Genomic DNA, 25,756 nt, shown 5'->3' with positions numbered 1-25,756 from the left:
AAAAAAAAAAATATAAAATCTACTTTTTTTTCTTTCATGCCTTTACAGTTTGCCTTGGTAATGAAGGTAGTCACAAACAAGACATTGGAATGGTCACTCTCCATTTCGAGTTCTAAGATGTCTGATTAATATACCGGCTTACCTGACATGCCTTTCACAGTTTGCCTTGGTGGTGAAAGCAAAGTCACAAACCCGACATTGGAATGGTCGCTCTCCATTGTGAGTTCTTAGATGTCTGATCAATGTACTCTTGTCAGCGCTGGAGTAACTACACAAGTTACACTTATATGGAGATAGACCTAAATGTGTGCGGGTATGACCTGAAAAACATAAACAAATATTAAAAAATCTTTAAGATATTTTTCAATGATCATCTTAGAAGTTTGATTTCCGTTCTCATCCATATATTTTTGTGTGGTTTGTATTTCAACAATCTTTTTATACAGATACCAAATTTTGGTATATATTTGTGTATTATTTCACAAATTTGCTTATAAATTTTATTTTTTTTAAATTAGAAAAGCAAATCTGTTTCTCAATAATTGCAATAATTAATTTTTTAAGTCAATATTTAACATTACAACAATGTAAAAAAAACACTTAAATTTATTTTCATCAATTATATACAATGGTATAGTATATATCATCACCATAGAGTATAAAATTACAAAAAATAAGGTGGGTGTAAATAGCAAGATGATGGGCATCCCAAAAGATACATGAAACTGATTTGTTGTAGCTGAATCAAAAATATTTCTTTAATCAGAGGATGAGAAAAATCAAGTAAAAAAAAATTTAATTAGAGGGTGAGTGAAAAATTGAGAATGAAAAAGTAAGAAAGCAGAACTGACAAATGTACAACACAAATAAAATAAACTAGTAAGAGTTGGAAAGACATTTTTTTTTACATAAAAAAGTAAAACAATTTAAATACAAGACCAATTAATCAATTGATCCAATTAAATTCAACTCCACAAAATTATGCCACATTACATGCTTAAAATAAAATAAAACAAGAAACGACTGTCATGCACTTATAGGTAAAATTTCATTCATAAAGAAACAGGAAGTTCTCATCATATAGAATATGCAACTTAGGTAACTACAAGATCCATCATTTCATAACTTGACAAGTTTGATAAATCTGCATGCAAATGAGATGCTAATTCTCAAGTTTTTACATACATAAATTAATTTCAAGCTTCCCATTATAATGCTAGCTATTTATATTTTTTTGAAATCCATTAAAATATACAAATTGCATCGTTGTTTTGTTTATAGTTACCATACATCATAAATGAAAGCGATAAAAGATGACAATTATGACTTGAGGAAATTAGCTAAAGAAAAAAAAATGATGCCTCCCATCTCATTAATATAAAAAAAAAGTGTGGTATCTCATCTTTTAAAATTAATTCACTAAAATAATAAAGCCTCCCTTTTCCAATGATGACTTCAGGTAATTAACTAAAGAAAAAAAATGATGCCTCCCATCCCATTAACAAAACAAAATATCTCATCTTTAAAATAATTCACTAAAATAATGAAGCCTCCCTTCCTATGTTCTAAAATTCATTCTTTAAAAAGTCTGTATTGATCTAAAATTGATTGAAACCTCCCTTTGGATGAAAGTCTTCCCTCTGTAGTGGTCATTACAAGTTATCTATACAATTTAACATTTTTGGTTTTACTTACAATTTGGTTCAATGGAAATAAAAATGTTAAATTAACAATTCCTAAATATAAATCTTCCTGGGTGTTAGTAATTGTATTTTTACATCGTTAATCTATTTCAGAATTCTGAAATGTATTTGCATAAATTTGTAAAATTACATAAGATTTACTATAAATATTTAGTTTTTGGTAAATAATTGTAGCACGGACTACAATACCACATCCTAATTCATTCATAATAAATTGTATTTAAAAAAATTAAGGTCCCCCCCAAAAAAAGCATATGCATACAGATTATATCAAGATGCACAGAAGACCTTTGATGGGACAACAATGTAATACTTAACACAAAATATTACAACAATCCAATTGATGCTGTATACTTACATCTATAGAGCAAATTGATAAAATATAAATACAATTGTTAAAAAATGCTGTTGTCATCATTTATTTTAAGTTTACAATACTCTCTATTTGCAATATTTATGTTACAAAATGTGAAGCTGTAAAAATGAAATTAAGCTTCTTCTATCCCTATCCCTTTCATAAAAAAAAAACTAATTTAAAAAAATTCCTTTTTTACGTTTTACATGTAATCTTTAAAAAATCTTCAATTATAACTAAATTTTAATTAACTTTAAACTTATTCAGAATTTTACAAAAATAAAAGCTGCATACCTTTCAATGCTCTGTAGTTGGGGAACAACATGTCACAGTATTTACATGGGAATACCCCTTTGTTGTTCATTTCACCGGAAGATCCACTGCCACTCTCACTGCTCGGGGGCGGAGTTGGTAAAGGACTAGACATATTTTGACTACTTAGTGCTGCATTCATCATCTGACTTGCGCTCATCATGGCGGCTAATGTAGGTGTCATCTGTGAGGCAAGGCTGTATGGTATCATGGAAGGTAAGAAGGCGGAGAACTGATTCAGGTTGATACCATGTAGATGTTCCATGCCTGGTATTGCTGGGAAGGGAGGCATCATACCATTAGACGAACTCTGTATTAACTTTTGCAGTTCAGCCATGCTTTTGATTTCCTCGCCATTTTTCTTACCCATTGGATGTATAGGCGATATGAAAGGTGAGAAGACCTGTCCAAGTTTTGCAAAATAATCGTTATTTTCATTCTTTTCCATGTTCAATATTGTTTCAGACATGGGTTTCTCCTTTTTGATTTTTTCGTCCGTTGGATTTTTCTCAGCGATCAATCCAAAGCTAGCTAAGAAGTCATGTTTCCCGACCATTTCTGGTGTTCCGTGACCATCAGTATCTTCTTCATCGATGTCATCGCTATCCATGACTTCGTCGAATGCTTTGTCCGCCATGTGTTTAGCCATGTGAACATGAAGTTCTTTGTTGTCGATAAAGTCACATTCACACAGAGGACATTGAGCCGTCTTTTCAGGATTGTGTGTATGTATGTGCATCAACAATGCACTCTTGCACGGAAAAGCCTTTGTACATTCTTTGCATATATATTTATGATAATCGCTACTTGATTGTCTGACATTTTCCTCACACCAAGATTTGGCAACAAGTGGAAACTTTGTGACTGAGAAATCCATAAAACCGAGATCATGAAATCCTACGACGGCTTCTGAGAGGGGTGATTTTATGCTTTTTTCGTCATCATCCTTAGATTTGCTATGAGCAACTAATTTATGTAGATCTAATTCTCTGGTCGATTGGAATGATAGATTGCATTGTTGACAGTTTTGAGACAGTTCTGGGTGAGTTTCTAAATGACTCTGGTAACCATATTTGCACAGAAATGTTTTATTGCACACTGGACAATGTAGTTGATCTCTTTCTTCCTCCGTTGGCTGAAAATAAACGAAAACATAATTTAAGAAACAATTTTTTTACAGATAACTAAATGTTAAAAGCAGAAAAAACATATATACAAAATAAAAAGTTATATCAAATTCTTAAATAAATTTTGTAATTAATAATTGTCTGTCAAATAATTGTCCATCAAATAATCAATCAAAATCTATATCAAATACTTAGCACTATTTCTTCTCATGTACTTGACATATATTAAACGTTGCCGCAGGATGTTAAACAACTAAATAAAAACATCTCTATTTACAATTAAAAATAAATATCAGCTTTTCGTTTCCAAATCACGTATCATCTTATTTATCTTTTTTAAATTCCTATAAGAAAACTGTAACACTGATAAAATTAAGATGACATTTGTTTCCTAAAAACAAGTGAAGGAAATGAAATCAATCATTTAAATGCAATTAACATATAACAGCTGGTATTACCTGTCTGACAGCTACTGGTACTCTTTGTGGCTCTGGTTCCCCTTTCACTTCTGTTGTGAGCTCTGATGGTATTTTGGGTGATTCTTGTGGCACAACCAGTGGAATAAATGATGAAATAGACTGAGGAGGGAGAGAAGAATTAAACCTTTCTTCCAAAAGTTGACGTTTTGGTAGTGACCAGTTTGGCGAGCAATCTACGAAGTTGAATGTCCTTTTCAGACCTTTTGGCGACATATAGCTGGATGGAGTTGTTGGTTCTCCAAAATTTAAACCTTTTGGAGAAAATTCTCTGGATGGAATTGGTGTGGACATATTTAATGAGGTTCCGTCATAATCTATTGGACTAAAGAACATTGCCTTTGGCTTAAAAGTTGGAGTCTTCTTCCTGATTTTTGTTCCAAGAGCTTCAATATCAGTTTCCTTAGAATGGATTCTCATATGTCTGTGCATATTTCCATTTGTTGTAAAAGACATTTTACATACTTTACATTTAAAGGGTCTCTCTCCTGAAAATAAAATAGTCTTGATTACTTCCCTTAGATAATAAAAATGTTAGAGAATTACTCATGAGATAGTTATATTTTTACTCTTTTCACTATAAAGTTTCTGCAAAACACAATTGAAGCCCACAAAGACAAGTAATTCAACAATATTCTTTCTAAATATAAAAAAAAAAGATGTGATATAATTGCCAATGAAACTCTCACAAGAGACCAAAATGACACAAAAATTAACAACTATAGATCACTGTATGACCTTCAACAATGAGCAAAGCCCATACCTTATAGTCAGCTATAAAAGCCCCAGAAATGACAATGTATATAATAGTTTAACACATATATATCTGCAATGATGCTAACACCTACCAGAATGTACCAACATGTGTCTGTCTAGTGAGCTCTGGGAACTAAGAACCTTCCCACAGATTGTACAAGTGTTAGACTGAGACGCTGCAGCGTGGGTATTATGAGTTCGTATGTGTATCGTCAGATCATGTAATGACTGGACAACTTCCTGACAGATTGGGCATTGATATATGGCTTCTTCTCCGTCTCCGTTTAATGGCAGAATCTGGAATGGAAAAAACAAAATTGGTCATGCTGGTGCCATTTTTTTATTATTCAATAACACGTTTGAACAAACAGATATTTTTTTTAAATACACAGATAAAAATGTTTACTATCTATCTGAAAGAAAAAGTTTGACAAAATGCATAAAAGAATTTAACAAAAGGTGCACTTGATTCATTTGATCTTTATGGACAAAGCAGATTTATTAGAGAACATGAAATAAGTATTTAAAAATTACCATAATCACATGATAATATGGCAACTTCAAATGGCAAAATACTGGCAAAATGGCATAAAAATAATCATTTGCAATCATAATGAATTAAACTTGAAACAACACATTCCATTGTGTCTTCAAAAACTACCTATAAAATTACAGCAACTACGAAACAGCTTCAACAATAAATTAAAAAAAAAATTGAAACACTTCCAATGGAAATTTTAAACATAAGTTAATAAAATCAGCATTTTTTTCCAAGAATACTCTTGTCAACCTACGCCACTCTTATACATAGTTGTAAATTTATCCTCATTCATCTGAATAAATAGTAAGTTATGCAAATAAAAAAACTCCCTAATACTTGCAGGTGAAACATCTTAAACAGGCATGTCACGTCTTAAAAGATACATACAAAACCTAAACAAAGAAACATTCAACAAGTCTGTTACAGTTGATATAAATCATACTACATTAAAATATCACCTTGTTATGTACCATTGTCAAAAAAACGGGACTTGTCGCTGCATCATGAATAAACCATGAAACTTTCAAACAGAAAGTGATGAATCTTTTCATACTTAAAATCAAAGATTGATAAACTCATTAATGTTACATTTAATTACCATCTGATCACCCAGGTGTGAGATCATTACCATCTCCCGATATTTTTTTTATCGTATACCGCAAAATCTTAAAATACTTATTTCGTGTGTTGCTCAATAACCATTATTATTTTTCTAAAATACTTTTAAAAAGCCATCAAAGTAAGACGTGATTCATAATCCTTTAATCTGTTACTATTACATCATGTTTAGAGTAAAAAGAACAAGCTACCATGTTGTATCACGTAGGATGAGAAATTCCTCCCTACTCCATCTTTTACGGTCCATGGTCAAATATCTTTCTGCTTCATTACAGTGACATATGAAATTTGTTTGTCACATGAAAAGAGACGGGAGACTGATAGGAGTCAAATACTTTTTATATCCCATGTATAAAGGTACAATTCAACTTAATATAAAAAGTTTTCTGATGTATAAAGGTGCAATACAACTTATATAGAAGTTTTCTGATGTATAAAGGTACAACTCAACTTATTATAAAAAGTTTTCTGATGTATAAAGGTGCAATACAACTTATATAGAAGTTTTCTGATGTATAAAGGCACAATTCAACTTAATATAAAAAGTTTTCTGATGTATAAAGGTGCAATACAACTTATATAGAAGTTTTCTGATGTATAAAGGTGCAATACAACTTATATAGAAGTTTTCTGATGTATAAAGGTACAATTCAACTTATATAGGAGTTTTCTGAAGTATAAAGGTACAATACAACTTATATAGAAGTTTTCTGATGTATAAAGGTGCAATACAACTTATATAGAAGTTTTCTGATGTATAAAGGTGCAATACAACTTATATAAGAAGTTTTCTGATGTATAAAGGTACAATACAACTTATATAGAAGTCCTTAGTCATGTTAATATGAATCAGAATATTGATATATCAGCTTTGGGTCAAGAAAATAGTGTTTAAAGAAAATATTTAATTTCAATTTTAAGAAACTATTTCTTTCTTCTTTTTTTCTTCCTTTTTTTCAGAATATTTGGCCAACAACATCTGAAAATCCATTACAAATTTAATTCAAGTTATTTAGTATTTGGACATCTGAAACTTCTTTGAACTGCCTATTTTTTTCTCATGAGTCATTATAAGTAGCCATTTAATGAATAATTACACAAATTTTTCGACATATTCAAAGTACAACTTGTTCCTACATTAAAGATGCAAAACCATATAAAATCTTTATGGGTGACAAATACCTTTGTGTAAAAGTCTGATTGACATCCATTTCAGGAATAAGGTAATTAAGTAAATTAGGAATGAGGTAATTAACCAACATATTTTTACAGATTAATTGGCCTTTGGAAATTTTCATATTATGTTTTCCGAAATTAATCAAAACAAGATTAAGATGTAATTTTTAAGATGGATTTGGCATACTTATATTACTTCACAGTTTCAAGTTAGGGCACCTTGTAGATTAAAATTCTAAATCTGAAACAATACCCTCAGCAACTTATCCAGTTTTTGTAAAAACTCTATTAATCCTCTTAATTCATCTATAAATATTAATCTTTTGTGCTAGTTAATACTAGCTAATCCATGGATTATTGGATAATGAACAAATATGTCATGCAGATTTAGAGAATGATACTAGTGAATTATTGCCGATGTTGAGTACTAAATGTCAATTTGACAACAACCCAACGGCAGACATAACAAAATAAATATATATCTGGAATATACAAAAGGTGGTTTATATAAAACGACATGCAAATTTCCACCCACAAAGAAATACCTGAAATCACAAATATTTGGAAACATACAAGTGTCTTAACGTGATAATATTTGAATTAAATTTTTTAATTTCAATGATAAGTTTCAGATGAGACTGGATGCTGAAAATAAAGGAATAAAAGAGCACTAAACCTGCTTACTTAATAAATTAATACTGTGGATTCATAAAAATCGTATTTTAATGCTGAACACAAGTCTTAAGAAAATGAAACTTTGTTGAAAATGTAAATGCTTGGTTAACCTATATCAATAAAATCCAAAAAAAAGTTTACATTCCAAGAATAAAAAGAATCTACAAACTAATCATAAGATTTGACACCTGGATCACATAAAAATAGATTTGACCAGCAGTGACCATGATAAATTCTAATGAAAGAAAATATTGCTTCTTTCACAAAAAAGAAATAAAAAGATCAGATGAGACAAGAGAAGATCTATTGTTATTGTCATAGCTAAAATCTATAACCGAATGACCATAGACATTATTGGGATAATAAATCTATATATTATTCATCTATGTTAGATATATAAACATGACTAAAAGAAAGAAGGAGTTTTTTGATTGATTGCGTCATTTCAAAAATAGAATTTCATAAAACAATATAGTCAATGAAAATTCATAATAGTTTTAAGTCATAGTTTCACTGCAGTAACTTCTGTTAAATGTTTTGTCTAGAAATTTTCATTCTTTGGAAAGGTCAATACCCTTCTGAATTGATTTTACCAATTCTGTTTCTTTACATTTTAAAGATATATCAAAAGTAAACAAATTAAAAAAGATGATGAAAAAATTGTCAACAAACAGAAAAATAAAATAAACAACAAATGTTGCACCTACTTACATGTTTTCCAGTTCAATTAATGAATATAAACGCAATCAAACAAACTTGCTTGCCAATCATGCAGGATGTACAAATAAGAGTAAGCGAATCAAAGATGATAAAATTAATCAAGCATGTCCATATTTACCTATACAAAATATATGGATAATCAAAAATATATTAAGTGCTTTATCATCTGGTTTCCGCCACCAGTAACATTCATGCAAAACATGCCGTGAAATAGCCTAAAGGGGGGTAATAAGAGGACAATTATGCATTTATGAATCTAAATTCATCGTGCAGAATATACAGCGACAGACATTGATGTCCCTGCATAAATTCCAAAATACCTTGTTTTCATTTTCATCATGGTTTTCATCATAAGTTGTATCGTCTTTAACGTGATTCTGAAAATAATTTCATTTTTAATTTGAATTTTCATCACATTATTTATTTTTCTTCTGTTCTCAAATATTTTCAGTTGATTGGTTGCTGATGTGGTTTTTCTACATTTTTGGAACAAATATGTACAATCTTGCCCTTTTTTTTTGTTAATCAAAATTACATAAATAAACCAAACATTTCTTAAAAAGATGTGAAAAATAAATAAAGACAGAAGAAACTTGGTTTAATTTTGTTAATAAAAGAAAAGTTACTGATATAAGTAAGTATTTTTTTTTTAAATAAGATGTGAATCCAAAAAAGTGATGTAAGCAAAGAAACACACACAAAAAACTCACTAAGTGTGAACCATATGGCTATCACAGACACAAGAAATTTGAAAGGCAAGGAAAAAACTTCACACACTATTATAAATTAATCCACCACATATAAAACCTACTCATCTGCACAAAAATAAATAAATAACAAACAAACGATTTACCTTCTTTCCTCGTCTGTGGGTTTTTGCCGCAGAAATACTTGCACTGATTGAACTAGGACTGAGCTGTGCTGAGGAAGAATGTGTCCAAGACGAGTTAGATCCACTCCCGTCTAAAAAGGATGCGGTATTTAAATTTATTTCCGTGAGACTGTTATTGGCAGTAGTTACTATATCCTCGATTTTAGTCGATAACAGAGAACTTGTATCTTTATTCTGCTGCACTGGCACTTCATTGTCTAACTGGCCCGAGGTGTCGACAACAAGGGGACCGTATTCATCAAAGTCATCGTGGTCCTGCAACAAATATGACAGGTTGTAATAATCATCAGTTTATGATTAGGGCGGATCGCAAACACACATTTCCTAACATGTCATCTTCAGCAAGCCACAGCCTATCTTAAGTGACGGCGAACCAAGAAACGACTTGAGCCTGAGGCCATGTACATATTATTGCTATAGTTAACTGCTGGTAGGTAGTAACACTTTACAAAGACAAGACATTATCAGTGATAATTATCCAGTTGACAGGGTAAACAAATTGCTGACCAAAAAGATGATGTATAATTCAGGAAGAGATTTTGTCCCGAAGACAAGGAAATTGTCATCATCTATCTGTCTCATGATCTCAAAACTTCTCTTTTATCTTCAGTTACATATTGAACTTCACACGTTTCTTTTTATGTTAAATTTCATTTTAGTTTGTAGACTTCTCAAATCTTTTTTTTTTATCTTCAGTAACATCATGAACATAGAGAACTTAAATCATCTCTATTTTGCTAAATTTTAATTTATTTTTTATTTTATTTCTTATTTTTTATTTTTCCGATAAAAAAGAATCGAGATTCTAAAAAAAATATTTTTATCTTCAGTAACATATTGACCATCACAGATTTCTTTTTTGTTAAACTTTATCTAAGTTTGTATTTTTCAAAACACCATATGCAGCCAATTTAGATATGTTTATCGTTCAATGGAATTCAATCAGTTATGTAGTCAAAATGCCTTTTTTAAGTATTTTTTTTTTTTTGGTAGTAACTAGGCATGTAGGAAGCTATCTTAAAGAAATTTACCCCACATTTTCTTTTATTCAGTGTATTGTTTTAAACTCATATCTAATAGGTTTAGTTCAGAAGCACTCAAATTAGGAGACTTTATAACCTCAATGTTGAAGGTTGTGTGTTGACAAATAGTTGTTTACAACCTTATCCTTTGATCTCTTGGTATATACTTGTCTCATTGGCATTCCTTCCCCTCTCTCAATCTTTTCATACCTTTCAGATTTTTTTCTTCAGAATTCCATTCCTGTTCTCAATTTAGAATCTTACCAAAATAATTCCAGAACATTTAAAAATAATGAAAAATATTCTTTACATATGATGATATCATAATCACTGAGTAGCTTCCTACCAAGTTTAATGGAAATGTTGTATAATTTGAAATCGCACCCTCTAGCAAGAGATTACAGATTGGTCACCATATAAGATGAAACTGAATCAGGAAGAAACACTTTGGCCTGCAGTTATCAGACTGTCAATATCTTCAATAAGAACATGTTCTATTTGCCTCCAGGGACAAGAGACAAAATATTTGTACAAAATTTAGCTTCATCAATGCATTTTATTAACATAGAAAAAAAATTGGGATTTTATTTTGTCTAGTACAAAAAGTGAGAAATTTATTCAAAATTTGAGGAATTATTATTTTTCTAGTTTCATCTGACGAATTAGTTTCTATGTTTTCACTGCTATACTATACTATCTCAATGAAATCTCCTTTCACAGAAAATAAATAAATACTGTACATCTAGAAAATTAGTGTTTTAATTATTGAACAATCAACAAAAAAATAGATTCATACTTGCGATTCCAGAAAATGCAACACACCAATAATGCTATAAAAATTTTAATGGGACTATATATTATTCCAAACATCTATTTCGTCTCAATTTTTGTAATAAAAAAAACTTTGTAAAAAGTCTGAATTTACAGTTACTATTTCTACTTTTCTTAAGCATCTCCTAGTTTGGTAATTCGGTTTTTAAACAAATCTAGGCTTTCCAAATTTTAGTCTGAATGCATCCTGAGGGAGGTTAATCTTGCAAACTTTTAGCTGCAAATTAAATATTATCTATTTTCAACTTGTCAGATGGCAGTAAATTTCCTATCCCATTTTTGAAAGAAAGAAATTGTTATAAGATTCCCTCCAAACTGCTGATAAATTACTAAAGTTACTAAAGGAATGTATAAATCATAAAAACTGGAAAAAGTACGTTTTTATTACATTTGTCCCGAGGGCAGAATCACATACCAATAAAGCTCTATTGATCTTCATCAATTATCTTTTTACTACTGTTTTGATAGAAACAATATTTGGAAAAACAATTTTTGTCCCTGTTTCAATTTTGGAAGTTGAAAAATCGGAATTACCTACATGTAAGATTGAGTTCTCACCTCCTACCTAAAGTGTTTTCAAATATTTTTATATTCATTAAAATTTTCAAAAATGTAAATGGAATATTTTTCAATTATCAAATTTTTTTGAACAATTTCAAACAAGAAATTTGCAGACAACTTTATTCAGATGTTAGTCTTTATGATTTTTATGTCATACATAAACAGTCATCACATAATCATAACCAATATATTTGACAAGAAAATGGGAGCCATTAACTGAGCCTAGTGTATTTTGACTTCAATAAAAATCGTGTTGCATTTGACGATTTGAAAGGATCCTAGCATCCATTTATAAATGTCTTGATCCTACTTTTTAAACCCTGACGGAACAAAATTAAGTGATGAAAAGAATTATTATATCAAACCACATTCATCTTTTAACGGGTCCTGCATCATGTACTTATATATTTTGTAATGTGATATCCTCGGCTACATTTCACCGAGTTCATGACACTTATGACAGCCTGCTTTAACATCTCATGCAGATCTATGTTTTTTAAGATGTTTTTCGAATGCTTATGAATTAGATTTGAAAGTAATACATCCTGTATCATAAAATCGTGGGGTTCATAAAAACTTACGGGTTTGGATTCTGAGAATCAAATTAGATCTATTATATTCATTATAAACTAACGGTACTTTTATCAAATACTGAATTAATGATTTAAAAGGCTAAGGATTGGTCGAACAATATTTAACAGAATCTTTTAGCTAATGCGTTTGTATCATTAAAACCTCATAAGTTGTAAAATCCTGAAACCCAAACTTTAGAAATAAATGAATATTTAAAACTTCCTAGATGATTATAATTTTTAGCAAGGGCTAATTGTTAAGTTGGTTTTTGAGTTTGGTTTCTGGATCAATTTCTATTTCTGACTAAAATCTTTTTAATCAGTATTTTAGACTTGCAAGATAAAATTTATCCCATTGGGATCCTCTTTTATGTCTCATCTTCATCAGTATACCTGTCTCTTAGATTGCTGAGTAACGACAGGTGGTCCGAGAACACAATTAATTCGTAGTGCATTTCTTTTAGAACATAAATGAAAATTAAAAAAATCCCACCTGCGCTTTCTCAATGAAATTTTTACAGTGTGTTGTACTACTTTTGGGACAAATTATATCAAAATTATAGAAAACTTCATCGCCTCAAACTCAAAATATGGACAATTTTGTGTTTAGGGTGTCTTGAAATCTTTTGACAGCTTCCGAAGTGCTAATTTTTAACCTTTTTCAGCTGGACCGAATCACTACTTTCCTGTAAAATTCTGGACCCAAATTTTTTTACTGTGTAATTTCACCCCCCTACTTACAATTTGAGGCATTAAACATGGAGAAATAAATTTGGAAGGGGTATAAAAATTATTGGCAAGTAACCCACTGTTAACACTAGGGACTATATTCGTGAACAACGAAAATCAAGGGACGACAATTGTGGTCTCGGACCTAATAGGATAGAAAGAGTTGACAAATCTTAAAAAAACTTGGTATGACCAAAGCTTAATTAATTATAACACTGCTTGCAAAGTTTTATAACAATAGGATATATATTATAGACAATATGTTAAATTCAATACTCATCTTTGCGTGTTAAATTTTGACGTTAAAATTGAATAATTTCAACTATCAACATTATGGGCTTTGAAAATTAAAATATTGCAAAAAAATACTTTTTAAATGCCCTAAAATATCATTTATTATGTACTTAAAGCAATAGAGTACTCATTTGATTGATCAGACTTAGCATAATTATTCAAAAGTGAAATTTATATCAGCCTGGGCCTGAAAATTGAGGTTTTTCAATGAAAGGGGGCCTTACATGAAGATGTAATATTTTCCAGCAATTTGAAATTTGTGAAGCTTTTTGGTTATAAATAATCCTTACATATGTATTGAATGTACTTTAAATGGAAAGAAAAGTCACAAATAACATATCATATTAGTTTAAAAGGGTCTTAAGCCAAGTAAGACTGGAAAAAAATAAGGGTCAATTTAGGCCTTGCCACATATTTACATTTAAAAATGCATATTGAGGCTATAAGAAATAAAAAATTGTGTCTTTTTTATCATTTCTATACTCATGTGACATGATACAACAAATCTGAGCACAAAAAGGCTCTTGCAATTAACTTTTCTTACAGAGAGTATGGTCTGATACAAATATTTTTGCCTTTTTAATGAAATACTTGAATGCATTTTTAGTCTCAACAGGCTTATATTTAAACTACTTGCTATCCTACAAAAGAGAAAATGATATTATGTGAGATGGAACAGGTACAATAGACATTGTAAAGTGCTTTGGATACAAATTTAGTGAGGTCTTAATTGTGGACTTCAAATTTTATGTACCAAGAACCCCACTTTTGACTTCATCCAAACAGGGCGTTAGACAAGGGTCATTTATACAACACATTTTGTACATATTGTCTGAGATAATCTTCTTTTCTGTAGATTCTGAGTTCATAAACAAGTAAAAGAACTAGATAAAGGCATAGAAACACAAGTATTGACACATGAAAACCTGTCAGATAGAAAGTCAGGATGCCATGTATGCATCAATATTGAAAAAGCCTTAAAATGCCTATTTTGACCATAAAATGCCAAAATTGGTCATTTTTGCAGAAATTCTATAAAATAAAAGTTTAAATCCTTTAGTTTCATGCTATTTGACAAATTGACACCACCAAATCATTTAGGGAAGTTGCCAAATTACAGATTCTATTTTTACAGACTTCACCTCTTAGGTCCGAGAACACAATTAATTCGTAGTGCATTTCTTTTAGAACATAAATGAAAATTAAAAAAATCCCACCTGCGCTTTCTCAATGAAATTTTTACAGTGTGTTGTACTACTTTTGGGACAAATTATATCAAAATTATAGAAAACTTCATCGCCTCAAACTCAAAATATGGACAATTTTGTGTTTAGGGTGTCTTGAAATCTTTTGACAGCTTCCGAAGTGCTAATTTTTAACCTTTTTCAGCTGGACCGAATCACTACTTTCCTGTAAAATTCTGGACCCAAATTTTTTTACTGTGTAATTTCACCCCCTTACTTACAATTTGAGGCATTAAACATGGAGAAATAAATTTGGAAGGGGTATAAAAATTATTGGCAAGTAACCCACTGTTAACACTAGGGACTATATTCGTGAACAACGAAAATCAAGGGACGACAATTGTGGTCTCGGACCAGGTGTATGAATAAATAGAGAAGTTCAACTTTACCTCTTTTTCAAGATAGGTACTTAGTCTTTAACAAGACAGGTACTTTAAGTACATAAAAAATGATCTTTTTATATAAGTAATAAATTATTTAAACAAGTATGTATAGTAGTACTTATCCCAATTTTTACATCCACTTATTAATCATAAATTGATGTACAGGGATGTTACGAAACAGGATATTTTGTAACCAAATCCACCGATCGGGAGACCAATGGAGAGTTTTTAAGTTGTTTAAATAGAGATGAAATTAACCACTTCTTGCATTGAATGACTGAAAATAGTAACAATCTGTCATGTGAAACTTATTCCACATCATTCTGACGTCGGCAAGATTTGACAAGAAATTAATGTGATATATATATATGTGTGTTATATAAATTTACTTTGATCATATCCATAACTGTTTCTTCTTTTGGATACAGGTAGCTACCTGAGATGATTTATTATTCAGATTCTGATGAAATTATCTTTGCTGGGGATTAATTTCCAAAAATTGTATCAAATTTCACGTATTTATATAAAATATTTTGAAAAGATCATCTTTAATGCATCCGGGAGTATGAAGTCTCTATTAATATTAAAATCAGATGCTATATGTTTTTTTCACACTTTTTTGTTTAGAAAAAGTTTAAAATAAATTAATCGTTTTTAACTTTATGTTAAAATTCACAGCTTAGAAAGACAACAAATTTAAGTTTGTCAACAAAAAATTCGCCAATTTCCATCAGTAGTGGAAAGAAAGAAGGACAGGACAAATACAATGTCTGTCAATATGTGTTATGAACCAATATCTTGAGATACAAAAGAAAATCCATTCAACCTAACTTCCCTTATTCTTCCTTTTACAAAACTATTTCTTATAACTTAGTCGAGTAAAAGCTTGATACACATTTTTACAGTCAGGGCTCCACCACTAAGGAACCTGACACTCGACATAATGTTCCTATACGATTCCTTTTTTCAAAATCAATTGTGACTTTATCAGAAACATGGCATGTTAAAATAACATCGTGAATCTTTAAATTTATTTTCTTTGCATTTGGACTGAAATTGAATGAAAATTAAGATTTCAACTGATGAAAAATGTTGACTATTATCCTTCGTAATACCTAATAAACATGCCAATAGTTCAAAAATAAATTTGATTGAAGTGTGAGTATTTAATTTGTCGCTGAAATTTACAACTACAAACATCGCACCTTGACCCCAACTAATTACCCAATTTGTCGATATTTTAAATTAAAGAATTTCTCAATGCATCATGCAATTTTAAAAATGTTTTGCAAAATCTCTGTCTCATGTCCTCTGTATGAAAAAGCCATGACAGGAGCCAAATAATTTTAATTGATCGGGAGATCATATCGGTACAAACCATAATGTTTCACATCATGTTTTTCGATTGTAACCTTATAAAGGAAGTTGACACTATCATCTCAAAAGTTTTGAATGAAACTCAAATAAATTATCAACATTCTCGCCGTGGACGGAAATTGATGCCTTGGGTAAACGTAACGTTTATTTAGTTCCAATCAGTACTCAGTAATCGTCTCCTAGTTACTTAGAACAGTTTCACCAAGGACAAGTGGGGGTTACAATATATGTTTGATAACTCTCAAGTCTATGCCTGCTCTTTTAAATTGGTCACATCATTTTCATTTCAATTGCTTTTCAATGAGACCGTTAATTGATGTGTATGGGTAAATATACAATACAAACCTCAAGAGCGATACCCTTGCACAATGTGGTACGTCAATGGATATCTATTGTTAGAACGGAGATCAACATCCTTTTAATAAACATCACTTTTTATCATATTTTTGATGTAATTACAGACTTTATCTGAAGGTTAAATAATACATATAGATTGTATCAATTTAAAAAATATTAAAATTTATTTTTGGCCTCTTCATTTCTCATTTACTGATGAATTTTTGAAGAAACAAGTTTGACGGATAGTTCGGTTTCATTTTTCAAAGCATGAAAGGACAAAAATGAAAGTGATTCTGCCATTTTAGATCATAATTAATTAAAAGAGTGAAATCTAGTATGAGATTGGTTCATAGAAGAACATGTTAGTATTCGGTACAGATATCGCCCACAATTGAATAAGAATTGTCTCCCGGGATGTTAACTTACTATAAGTGTCATTTTAACAGTTTTATTTCTCTAAGTATGGGAACAACTGTCGAAGGCTGATTTTTTTCATTTATAAAGGAAGAAATTTTGTACCTTTATAATAAAAATTATCAATGACAAAATATAAGTTCCGGCAGTTTCGTTAATTTCAAATTTTCTTTTCCTTTACTTAACGACCTTTTTGTTCATTAATTTTTTAAACAATTATCTTTTTGTTCATTAACTTTCAAAACAATACGAGATTTCAAAGCAAATTATTTTTCATAATATTTCCCTCATCCCGAAGAAGTGATTTTCTGTGAAAATCATGATAAATATCTATATTCATTTTTATGACAAAACTAATACAACAAAAACTTTTTAACAGAAACAATACCTGTCAACTGAAAGAAATTTTTATGGAAAACAAGCAACATTACTGAGGACGAAAAAAAAATTAACATACATATGATTGGATAATAAAATTTTTGTGTCTAAATGATAAACATAAATAATCATAGGACAAAAACAAAAGACAATACTATTTTAGCTTCAAATATTTATGACTCATCGATCATCTTATTCCCACATCCTAAAAACATCACAGTGGATAACACAATACACAAAAAAATCGTAAAACAATGATTCATTTTTATGTCTGCATAATTTGTGTCTCTTATCATAATGACATATTAACAAATAAAATATTGTCGTATCAGTATCCCGTGCTGAGGTTTATGAATATATTCAATTATGTATGCAAATCAGCCAACCCAGACACGAAATTCACATCTTGTATTGACAATACCCGTCAAATGTTCCTTTATCTACGTGTATTTACTAGACGCTCAACTTGAAACTATTGTTTAAATCTTTGGCAGTGTATGATGCTTCTGCAGCCTTATATAAAAGCTTGATGGTAAATGATAACTTGAGGTGATTTAATTAAATTGAAATAAACTTTAGGATGAGACGGCTTACAATAGGTTCTCAGGAAGAATAATACACTATCCTATCAGTGGATAAGAGATTCAAATTATGCGTGTGCATCGATCTACAATTAAATTTCAGCACTATGGCATTTGATCTACATAAAATGTATAACATATAGCGATTATGTCATTTAACGATTATGTAAAACATGTTTTGTGTTCTTAACAAATTTCGAATTTTTTTTAGTTTAAATTTTTAATGATGGCCTGTAACACAGCTATAAAGTACATTTTGAAGAATTCTGATTTTAAACAGATAAATTTTATTTTTACATTGATATCTGCCACTGGACATTAAACATGCAATTTATGAATCAATCTTCAATATCTATGTTTTTTTCTGAATTATACCATTAAAAATGATGATTGTGCATTTATACAGGAATAAATTCCGAACAGAATTAGGTTGAATTTATATATTAACATTTTAGAAAGAAAACTTTGACAATATAAAATGAAAACCTTTCAATGCAACCTTTCATTAATAGTACATTTACAAAGAATGAATCAAAAACACATTTTAAGAAATTATTCATCAAAATACCATTTCCAACCCTATTTATGTGCGGCAGCATCATTATCATTGGGAGCTTTTCATAAGATGTTTGACAAACCCACTAATTTATCAACCTACTTTTAAATTTAATCATAATTCAAATTTTAGATATTAAATTATTATTCTATTTAGTTTGAAATATCAAATTTCACTTAATTGTTGATAAGGGGAGAAGAACTTCCATCAAGTTATCGAATTTTTCTTTATTTGATGAGGGCCACTCCATCATTTTTAATTTCGGCCACGTTTATAAAAGCCCTAGTTATCACCTGGTGACAACAATTACCTATACATATTTTTCTTTCAATATACAATCTTTGAAATGTTCAAAGACTACATGAAAATTAAGGTAAAAATCAATTTGCACAACAAATATACCGGGGTAAGAGCTTTGTCCATGGGATTGAGTTTGCAACAATTACTTCAATGAATTGAAAATCGTTCAAGTGTCAAAACGATAACTGTAAATTCTTTTCAACCAATCATCCTGTCAAAATATACTTTGATTCTAAAAGCATGCTACAACATATATAAGTGGACAGCCTCGGGCTGATGCTTAAAATGACTACATTGTGTAACTTTTCAATTTCCAGATGATACAGTTAAGACCATAAGGGTGATTAGGTCCACTATGGGAGTCCAGTTATTATGTCAACATTATAGGATTAAAATTTCAATACCTTTTATATTATATATTTTGACTCAGGTGACGAGAATAAGGCATTTATAAGTAGCCTTTCATCTTAATGTGGAGGGAAACAAATCAATAGTTAAAATTTTGTATAAACAATTTCTCATAAGACTCCTAAAGATGATTCAACAGGCTTTTAATAACATCATTTCTCTGTTTTTAATTGTAATGAAATTTTCACGGAGTTTAGAACCATGACCCTTTATATATTTACTGTTAGACTTAAAAATTCCAATAAAAGCATTTACTTTTCATATTGCTTCTGAAACTATTCAATTAAAGTGCCTTATTAAAGTAATATCTTAAAATTTACGACATCTCATATTTTGTTGTTTTTACAATTGAACTGGGATAAAATGCTTTAGAAGTCACGTTTTCACTTAAAAGATTTGTAACATACCAGGAAATTTGCACACGATAATTATGAAAAAATATAGGAAATAGAAATTTGGTTTAAGTTAAAAAAATCTTTTTTCATAAATATCAGCTTCCTTCTGCTGACATATATGTGAAGTTTTGTTGTAAAATTGACTTTTATTACCGACAAAAGAAACTTAATTAACATTGCTACAAATCTGCTTATAAGGTCATCTCAAAGTCAAACTAAGAAACTGAACAATTTGATTTTTAATTTTCAATCCTACGGTTCCTATCACTAATGTACGATGTAACTGTGAATAATTATGTACTGTATGCCAAAAAAATTATCTCTCAATTACTTGGAAGAAATTCATTACATTTTTTTATCAAAGCTTGAAAATATGTCTTTAACTATGTATGACACATGTTTGAGGCAGATACATGTATAAACTTCAATGTTACATCAGGTACAGGTAAAAAATATCAAATTTGTTTTTCATCCATCATTTTAAAACAAAAATCCACACTGGTAACTGGTTGTCCAGTATGTGGTCAATAACCTCTATAGTAATAGTCGTTTTCATTTGTTGATGAGGTTCCCATTTCTCATTTTTTATATAGATTAGATGCTTGGTTTTCCCTGTTTGAATATTATTACTCTCCTAATTGTTTAGGCCCTTTATAGCTTACTGTTTTGAGTGAGCCAAAGCTCTGAGTTGAAGAACGTAATTTGAGCTATAAGGGTTAACTTTTACACATTATGACTTTGATGAGAGAGTTGTCTCATTTGCACTCATACCACATTCTTATTCCTAATAACTCTGATGTCCAGCTTTATATACCTGGTCACTTTCTTCAGGTTCATCTTCTGTATATGGTGTGAAGTGGTGGTCATTTGGTGTGAAGTGATGGTCATTTGGTGTGAAGTGATGGTCATTAACTGGAACAGCAACAACTTCATCCTCTTGAGCTGTAAATAGAAAACATAAAATTTGAACAATTCTGAAATGTTAAAGTATGACTTTATTTCTGCTAAAAACAGGTCTTAAAAATAGTAAATATGAAACCAAGTGCGGTAGGCAGTGGCAATAATCGATTTCCTGTTGTTCTGGTCAATGACAATGGTATCAGAACAATGCCTCTGACTAGCCATTTTCCTAAAACACTGATGTAACAAAGAGTTATATCAAATGTTCATCAAAAGAAGGGCAAAGATGCTGCAAAATCTTGGAAAGAAGATTAAGCTTATGAAATACACGATTCATCTGAAAAAAGCCTACTCAAAGCACTGTTTGGTCCATTAAAACTGGATAGTTACTAGAGCCCATGTCTAGTGGACAATTTACAACCATGTTAATCTGTCTTTTTATTATTTTTTATTATCTCTTTGTGTTTATTGTCTATTTATAGAATTGCATTTTTTCTAAGTTTTTTAATTGTTCTGTCATCTCAGTTGAGTTATTTCAAGACATGTAAATTGTAATTTTGTAAGGTCATCCAGAAGTGTGAGTACAAGGTTACCAATTTATAAAGAAATTACAATATTTGTGCAGACGTTATAAACTTACACAATTAAAATATAAATTAAAAATTTGTACATGTATGCACATACAGGTGTAAGAAGTATACGTTTTTTGTTTGTAAAACAAGGACCCCTTCATCATTGAAACCAATTGTGACCTTATGACCTTCATTTCTCGCCGCCATTAATTGTTGGGTTGCAGCCTATGTGACATTAACCCCATATACAGATTAACAGGAACTATTAACACGATGAATATTTTAATATTTAGTATTTCAGCCATGATCAGACCTTTTTCATGTTATTTTTCACCTTTGAAAAAATATCATGTCATTATCATTTCACATCCCTGGTTTGTTCAAATATTTTCCCATAAAATACCAATGCATGTTGTGAAATACCTATAGTAGCAAACTGATAAATATTATTAAAACCGATTTGGCTTTATTAAATACAGAACGTTTTACCAATAAAATCAATAATTCTTTTTCCTGAATCACTGCTAAGTATCATTAATGCTTTTTCTTAGTAATGCAAACATCCTTATATCAAAACCGGGTACACTTTAATGCTTTTATGAAAATTTTATGGGAAAAATACATGACGAGACTTAGCAGGATTGAAGAGGTTGCGGTCCAAAGTAATTCATAAGAAAAACTCCATCTATTTACAATTTATGAGACCCAACATCTTCTAAAGTATTAACCATTACAAAGCTGAATAAAGAAATTGTAAAGACATGTATAAATATTTACAGATCTGTTTAAATTTAATGTATTTCAATGGTTTTCCCAACATCATACATTTATCAACGGAAAAATTCTTTAATGTGCTTCAGTTTTCTTATAGAACAAAATGCTGTGTCAAAATTGTTTAATATAGGCCTTTGATGAAGACATAAATAGTTAATTTTATGGTTTTGGGTGGTACGAAGTGCTGCTCATGATCAGAACAAAAAAAGATTTTTGTAAAATTAAGACATAGCTACTTAACCTTTTCAATATTAAATTTTTGAGAAGATAGATTTTAAACAATGTGCTTCTATGATTAAGGAACTGAATTGCAAACGTATAGTTTTCTATATAATATAAAATCTTCTCTCCTAGCACCAGACTGCCAAAAAATAGGATTTAAAACTTATTTTAATGCAACATAGTTTGTATTGTTTATCCTGATGGTCTGTTAGGTGTGCACAAGTGCAATTTTTGGGAAATTGAAATTTTGTTTTCGTTCAGTTGCTTTGGAATGGAAATTTAACAAGTAAAGAATTTGAAGATTAATGAACTTCAAATCATCAATGTTTTTATATAAAAATCCTAACTAGACAAGTTTTTGTGCCAAAAGATGTACTTAATAATGGTCAAATTAAAAAATTCTAAAATTCATAAGACTGACCAAAAGTTTTTCTGTAAGAAATGAAATTATTCATTGTCTAAAAATTGAAAAAAAAACTAATAAAAAGTTATAAATTCTCTACTTTATAAATAGTGAACTTGTTATCTAGTCCACATACAAATGTAGGTAAATCGTTAATTGCTTTCTTCATTGAGAACATGTAGATCAAAATCTTAAGATGGTATATAGGTAGACTTAAAATAGCCATAAACTGTTTGTCACATCATCAATACATGTATTAGAACACGGTTTTATGGATCGGGAAAACATAAAAGCATCCATTAAAGGCAATGATGTCCAAAAAACATATATTTGCTATTTCTGCAACAATAATCGTAGGATCAATCAAATACTAGCCCTGCAGGCTGTATACTAGAGAGATGCTTGACCTTGGGTGACAAAGGTCATGCCATAACAAATGTAAACAAGTAAATATGGAGACAAAGAAGCCAGGTAAATTCAATTTGCATGCCGACACAGGTGTGTCATAAAAATTGATGTTGAGTTCTTGGTCAACATCAGGTACAATAAAAGCAATGTAGACCAACATCAATGTGATAAAAGTTAACAACTTGACGTCAATGGATTCTGAGAACGGGAAAATCAATTTCCGAGAGAGAAAATGTCGGCAAACAAAAGTCAGCTAAACATTTTCTTTATATCAAACAAATATGGTTAAATATTTAATGAAATTATTTTATGTCTTTGTATGATATTTGTTTCTTTTAAAGTGATACCGAAAAGAATGAAAATTGATTCTAAATACTAGAAGCCAATTAACATCAAAACTTTTCTTTTATCCTTTTTTCTATAAAGGCAACTGACTAAATAAACTTTGGTGGCGACTTAGCATCTAGCTGGATAACAATGTCTTGACATACAATCAATTTTTACGATTCTTCTACTTTTAAGAAAGGAACGCCCTCATCATCCCAGTTTTAACCCATGAATATAGTTTCTAACAGTTCATCACGTAAACGCCTATCAGTTCAACAAACATGGAAAATAACAAGTTTCTTTCAAATAGCATCTCTTTGTCCCAACTTTATTATCATAAAAACTTTGAAATAAAGAAGTTTAAATATATGTAATGGAATATGTTTCAGTAATTGCAATTCTTTTAGGATGTTCAAATATTTTCACAAATTCTATACTTTTTTCCCATTTCCTACGAAATTAACAATGATGGCATTTATTTGTTCGTGATCCTTGATCTTCAAGTGAATTCAATTAACTTCTAGTTCTGATACTGAGTCTCTGAACTTTTATTTGTTTGTAATGAATTAAAAAGTTTTGAGATGAAGCAATAACATTTTTGCCTTATAATTAAAATTGTCTAATTCTATATCATGGATTTCCAAAAAGTTACATACACGAATTTAAAATCTCGAGATTCAATCCAAAATTTAATTACAAGTCAGGGATAATTTTTTTGTAGGCTATTATCTTGATAAAGTATCCATATATGAATTGTATAACAATCGTGTCTATGTATCAATTGTTCAGACCCATTTTAGATGTTTAATAAGACACTATATAATAACATCTTTACGTTTAACGTTACCCATTGAGACATATTTCAATACATCATTATTAAATGCTTTTTTCATTCCTAAACAACCAGAAAAATATCCCTATATTCATCACTGTAGCGATGAATACAAAGGTCACAATTTTTGGCAATTGGAGATGGTATTGGATTTAGGTGTATTTCAATGGATGCTTAAAGAGCCCATAAAGAGGCTAAAATCGTTACTGATAACCCCTCCTATCTTCTCATAATCAGTATCAGCTGACGTTAATCCAACCGTGCTGATGAGAACACAGCCAGATGAGGTGACCCCGATAAGGGTTTATTTAACCGACAAAGGGGATAAGAAGTCGTAGTATCTGAAGCTTTTAAGAAGATTAGAAAAGAAGTTAAATAGTACGAATGACTAATACCAGGAAAATGTTCATTTAAGGAAATGTCTTGTACTATTTAAACAAAGCAGAACATTGCTGTAACAAAATGAAACAAAAATCTTCTTCCGAAATTCACATTTTCATTCAAATTGCATAATCAAAAGGTGAAAATAATAAGGGGTGTTTATCATAATTCTTTGTTTCCAACACAAAAGTTGTGAAAACCAAAAAAAATGATACAGAATTACATTATGATTAATTGACAGAAATCTGCATTCTTGCAAAAAAATTTATAAAGCAATTATTCTTCTACATGCATTTTATTGTCAAAAATTATACATAATGATTTGTTTAACCTCCTGTTTCCAATTTCTTAAACTCAGTACTGGTTCTTTCTTGGTACTTTTACTCATTAAAATTTTATAGAAAGAGATACTTTTACAGTTTATTTCAAAAGAAAATGTTTCAGTAACATGTTTTAAATATTTGCTACTGAAATACAAGTAACCTTCAATAAATCAAAAGGAAACAATGAGATACACAATAAAGCAAACAGTTATGCACAAATCATCAAATGGACTAAATAAACCAAAAAGCTGACCACCCCTATTTACCATTATACAAGTCCTGACGGTGTGAGACCCTCATGTGTATTCAAGGTCATTAAACATCCCCTAGTAGTAGAACCATTATATTCACAGAGGACTGTAAAACCACATCATTAATTTCAATTCAAATTCATTATTTTTTTCTTTCAAATTGTGCTACAACTGATGTTATAACTTTGATCTCAGTCTTACATATACCCCCAATTTGTAAGCAATTACAATTTTAAAATTCTAAGAAAGGGTGTTCTGACCTTCAAAAACCTTCCGACGGAGTTGCTGATGACAGAAGATGACATTTAATAGTTATATATATTTGTTACAGCAAAAAGTTTCCAATGATTGATAGTGTTACATCTTCCTCTTGGCAAATATGCAAATGAGCTCATGACATGTCTATTAAAGTCCCGTAAGGATGACAAATTTAGCATCCAAGGGAAGATAGATGTGGCCCATCGCTTTCTTCTGTATTCAAATCAAGTTTTTAAAGAATTCATTAACATTAACTTTCTTCTCATGTACTTATTTTCTTGTAGGTGTACGTACCTTTACAATGAAAACATATATTATTCTTGGAAGATTAATTTCAAAATTTATAAAGTTCAAGAATTATGAATCCAAG

At 30.1% G+C, this 25,756-nt stretch overlaps 1 protein-coding gene across 3 annotated transcripts in view; it reads right to left on the bottom strand.

Moving 5' to 3' along the window:
- Positions 1 to 25,756, bottom strand: part of LOC134721143 (ras-responsive element-binding protein 1-like) — a 52,585-nt gene that overhangs the window by 11,999 nt on the left and 14,830 nt on the right. For 2 of the 3 annotated variants that reach the window (XM_063583939.1, XM_063583938.1), the window contains exons 2-8: positions 20,550 to 20,677; positions 9,313 to 9,606; positions 8,780 to 8,836; positions 4,822 to 5,026; positions 3,956 to 4,461; positions 2,353 to 3,505; positions 143 to 320 (exon numbers count right to left, since the gene is read on the bottom strand). In XM_063583939.1, the coding sequence (XP_063440009.1) occupies positions 143 to 320; positions 2,353 to 3,505; positions 3,956 to 4,461; positions 4,822 to 5,026; positions 8,780 to 8,836; positions 9,313 to 9,606; positions 20,550 to 20,677 (2,521 nt within the window). The remainder of the gene's footprint in view (positions 1 to 142; positions 321 to 2,352; positions 3,506 to 3,955; positions 4,462 to 4,821; positions 5,027 to 8,779; positions 8,837 to 9,312; positions 9,607 to 20,549; positions 20,678 to 25,756) is intronic. The other variant, XM_063583940.1, reaches the window with a different exon arrangement.

This window comes from Mytilus trossulus, chromosome 6, assembly GCF_036588685.1.
Source record: "Mytilus trossulus isolate FHL-02 chromosome 6, PNRI_Mtr1.1.1.hap1, whole genome shotgun sequence".
Taxonomy (NCBI): Eukaryota; Metazoa; Mollusca; class Bivalvia; order Mytilida; family Mytilidae; genus Mytilus; species Mytilus trossulus.
Note: the sequence above shows the minus strand (reverse complement) of the source record. Positions and strands in the feature narration are given on the sequence as shown.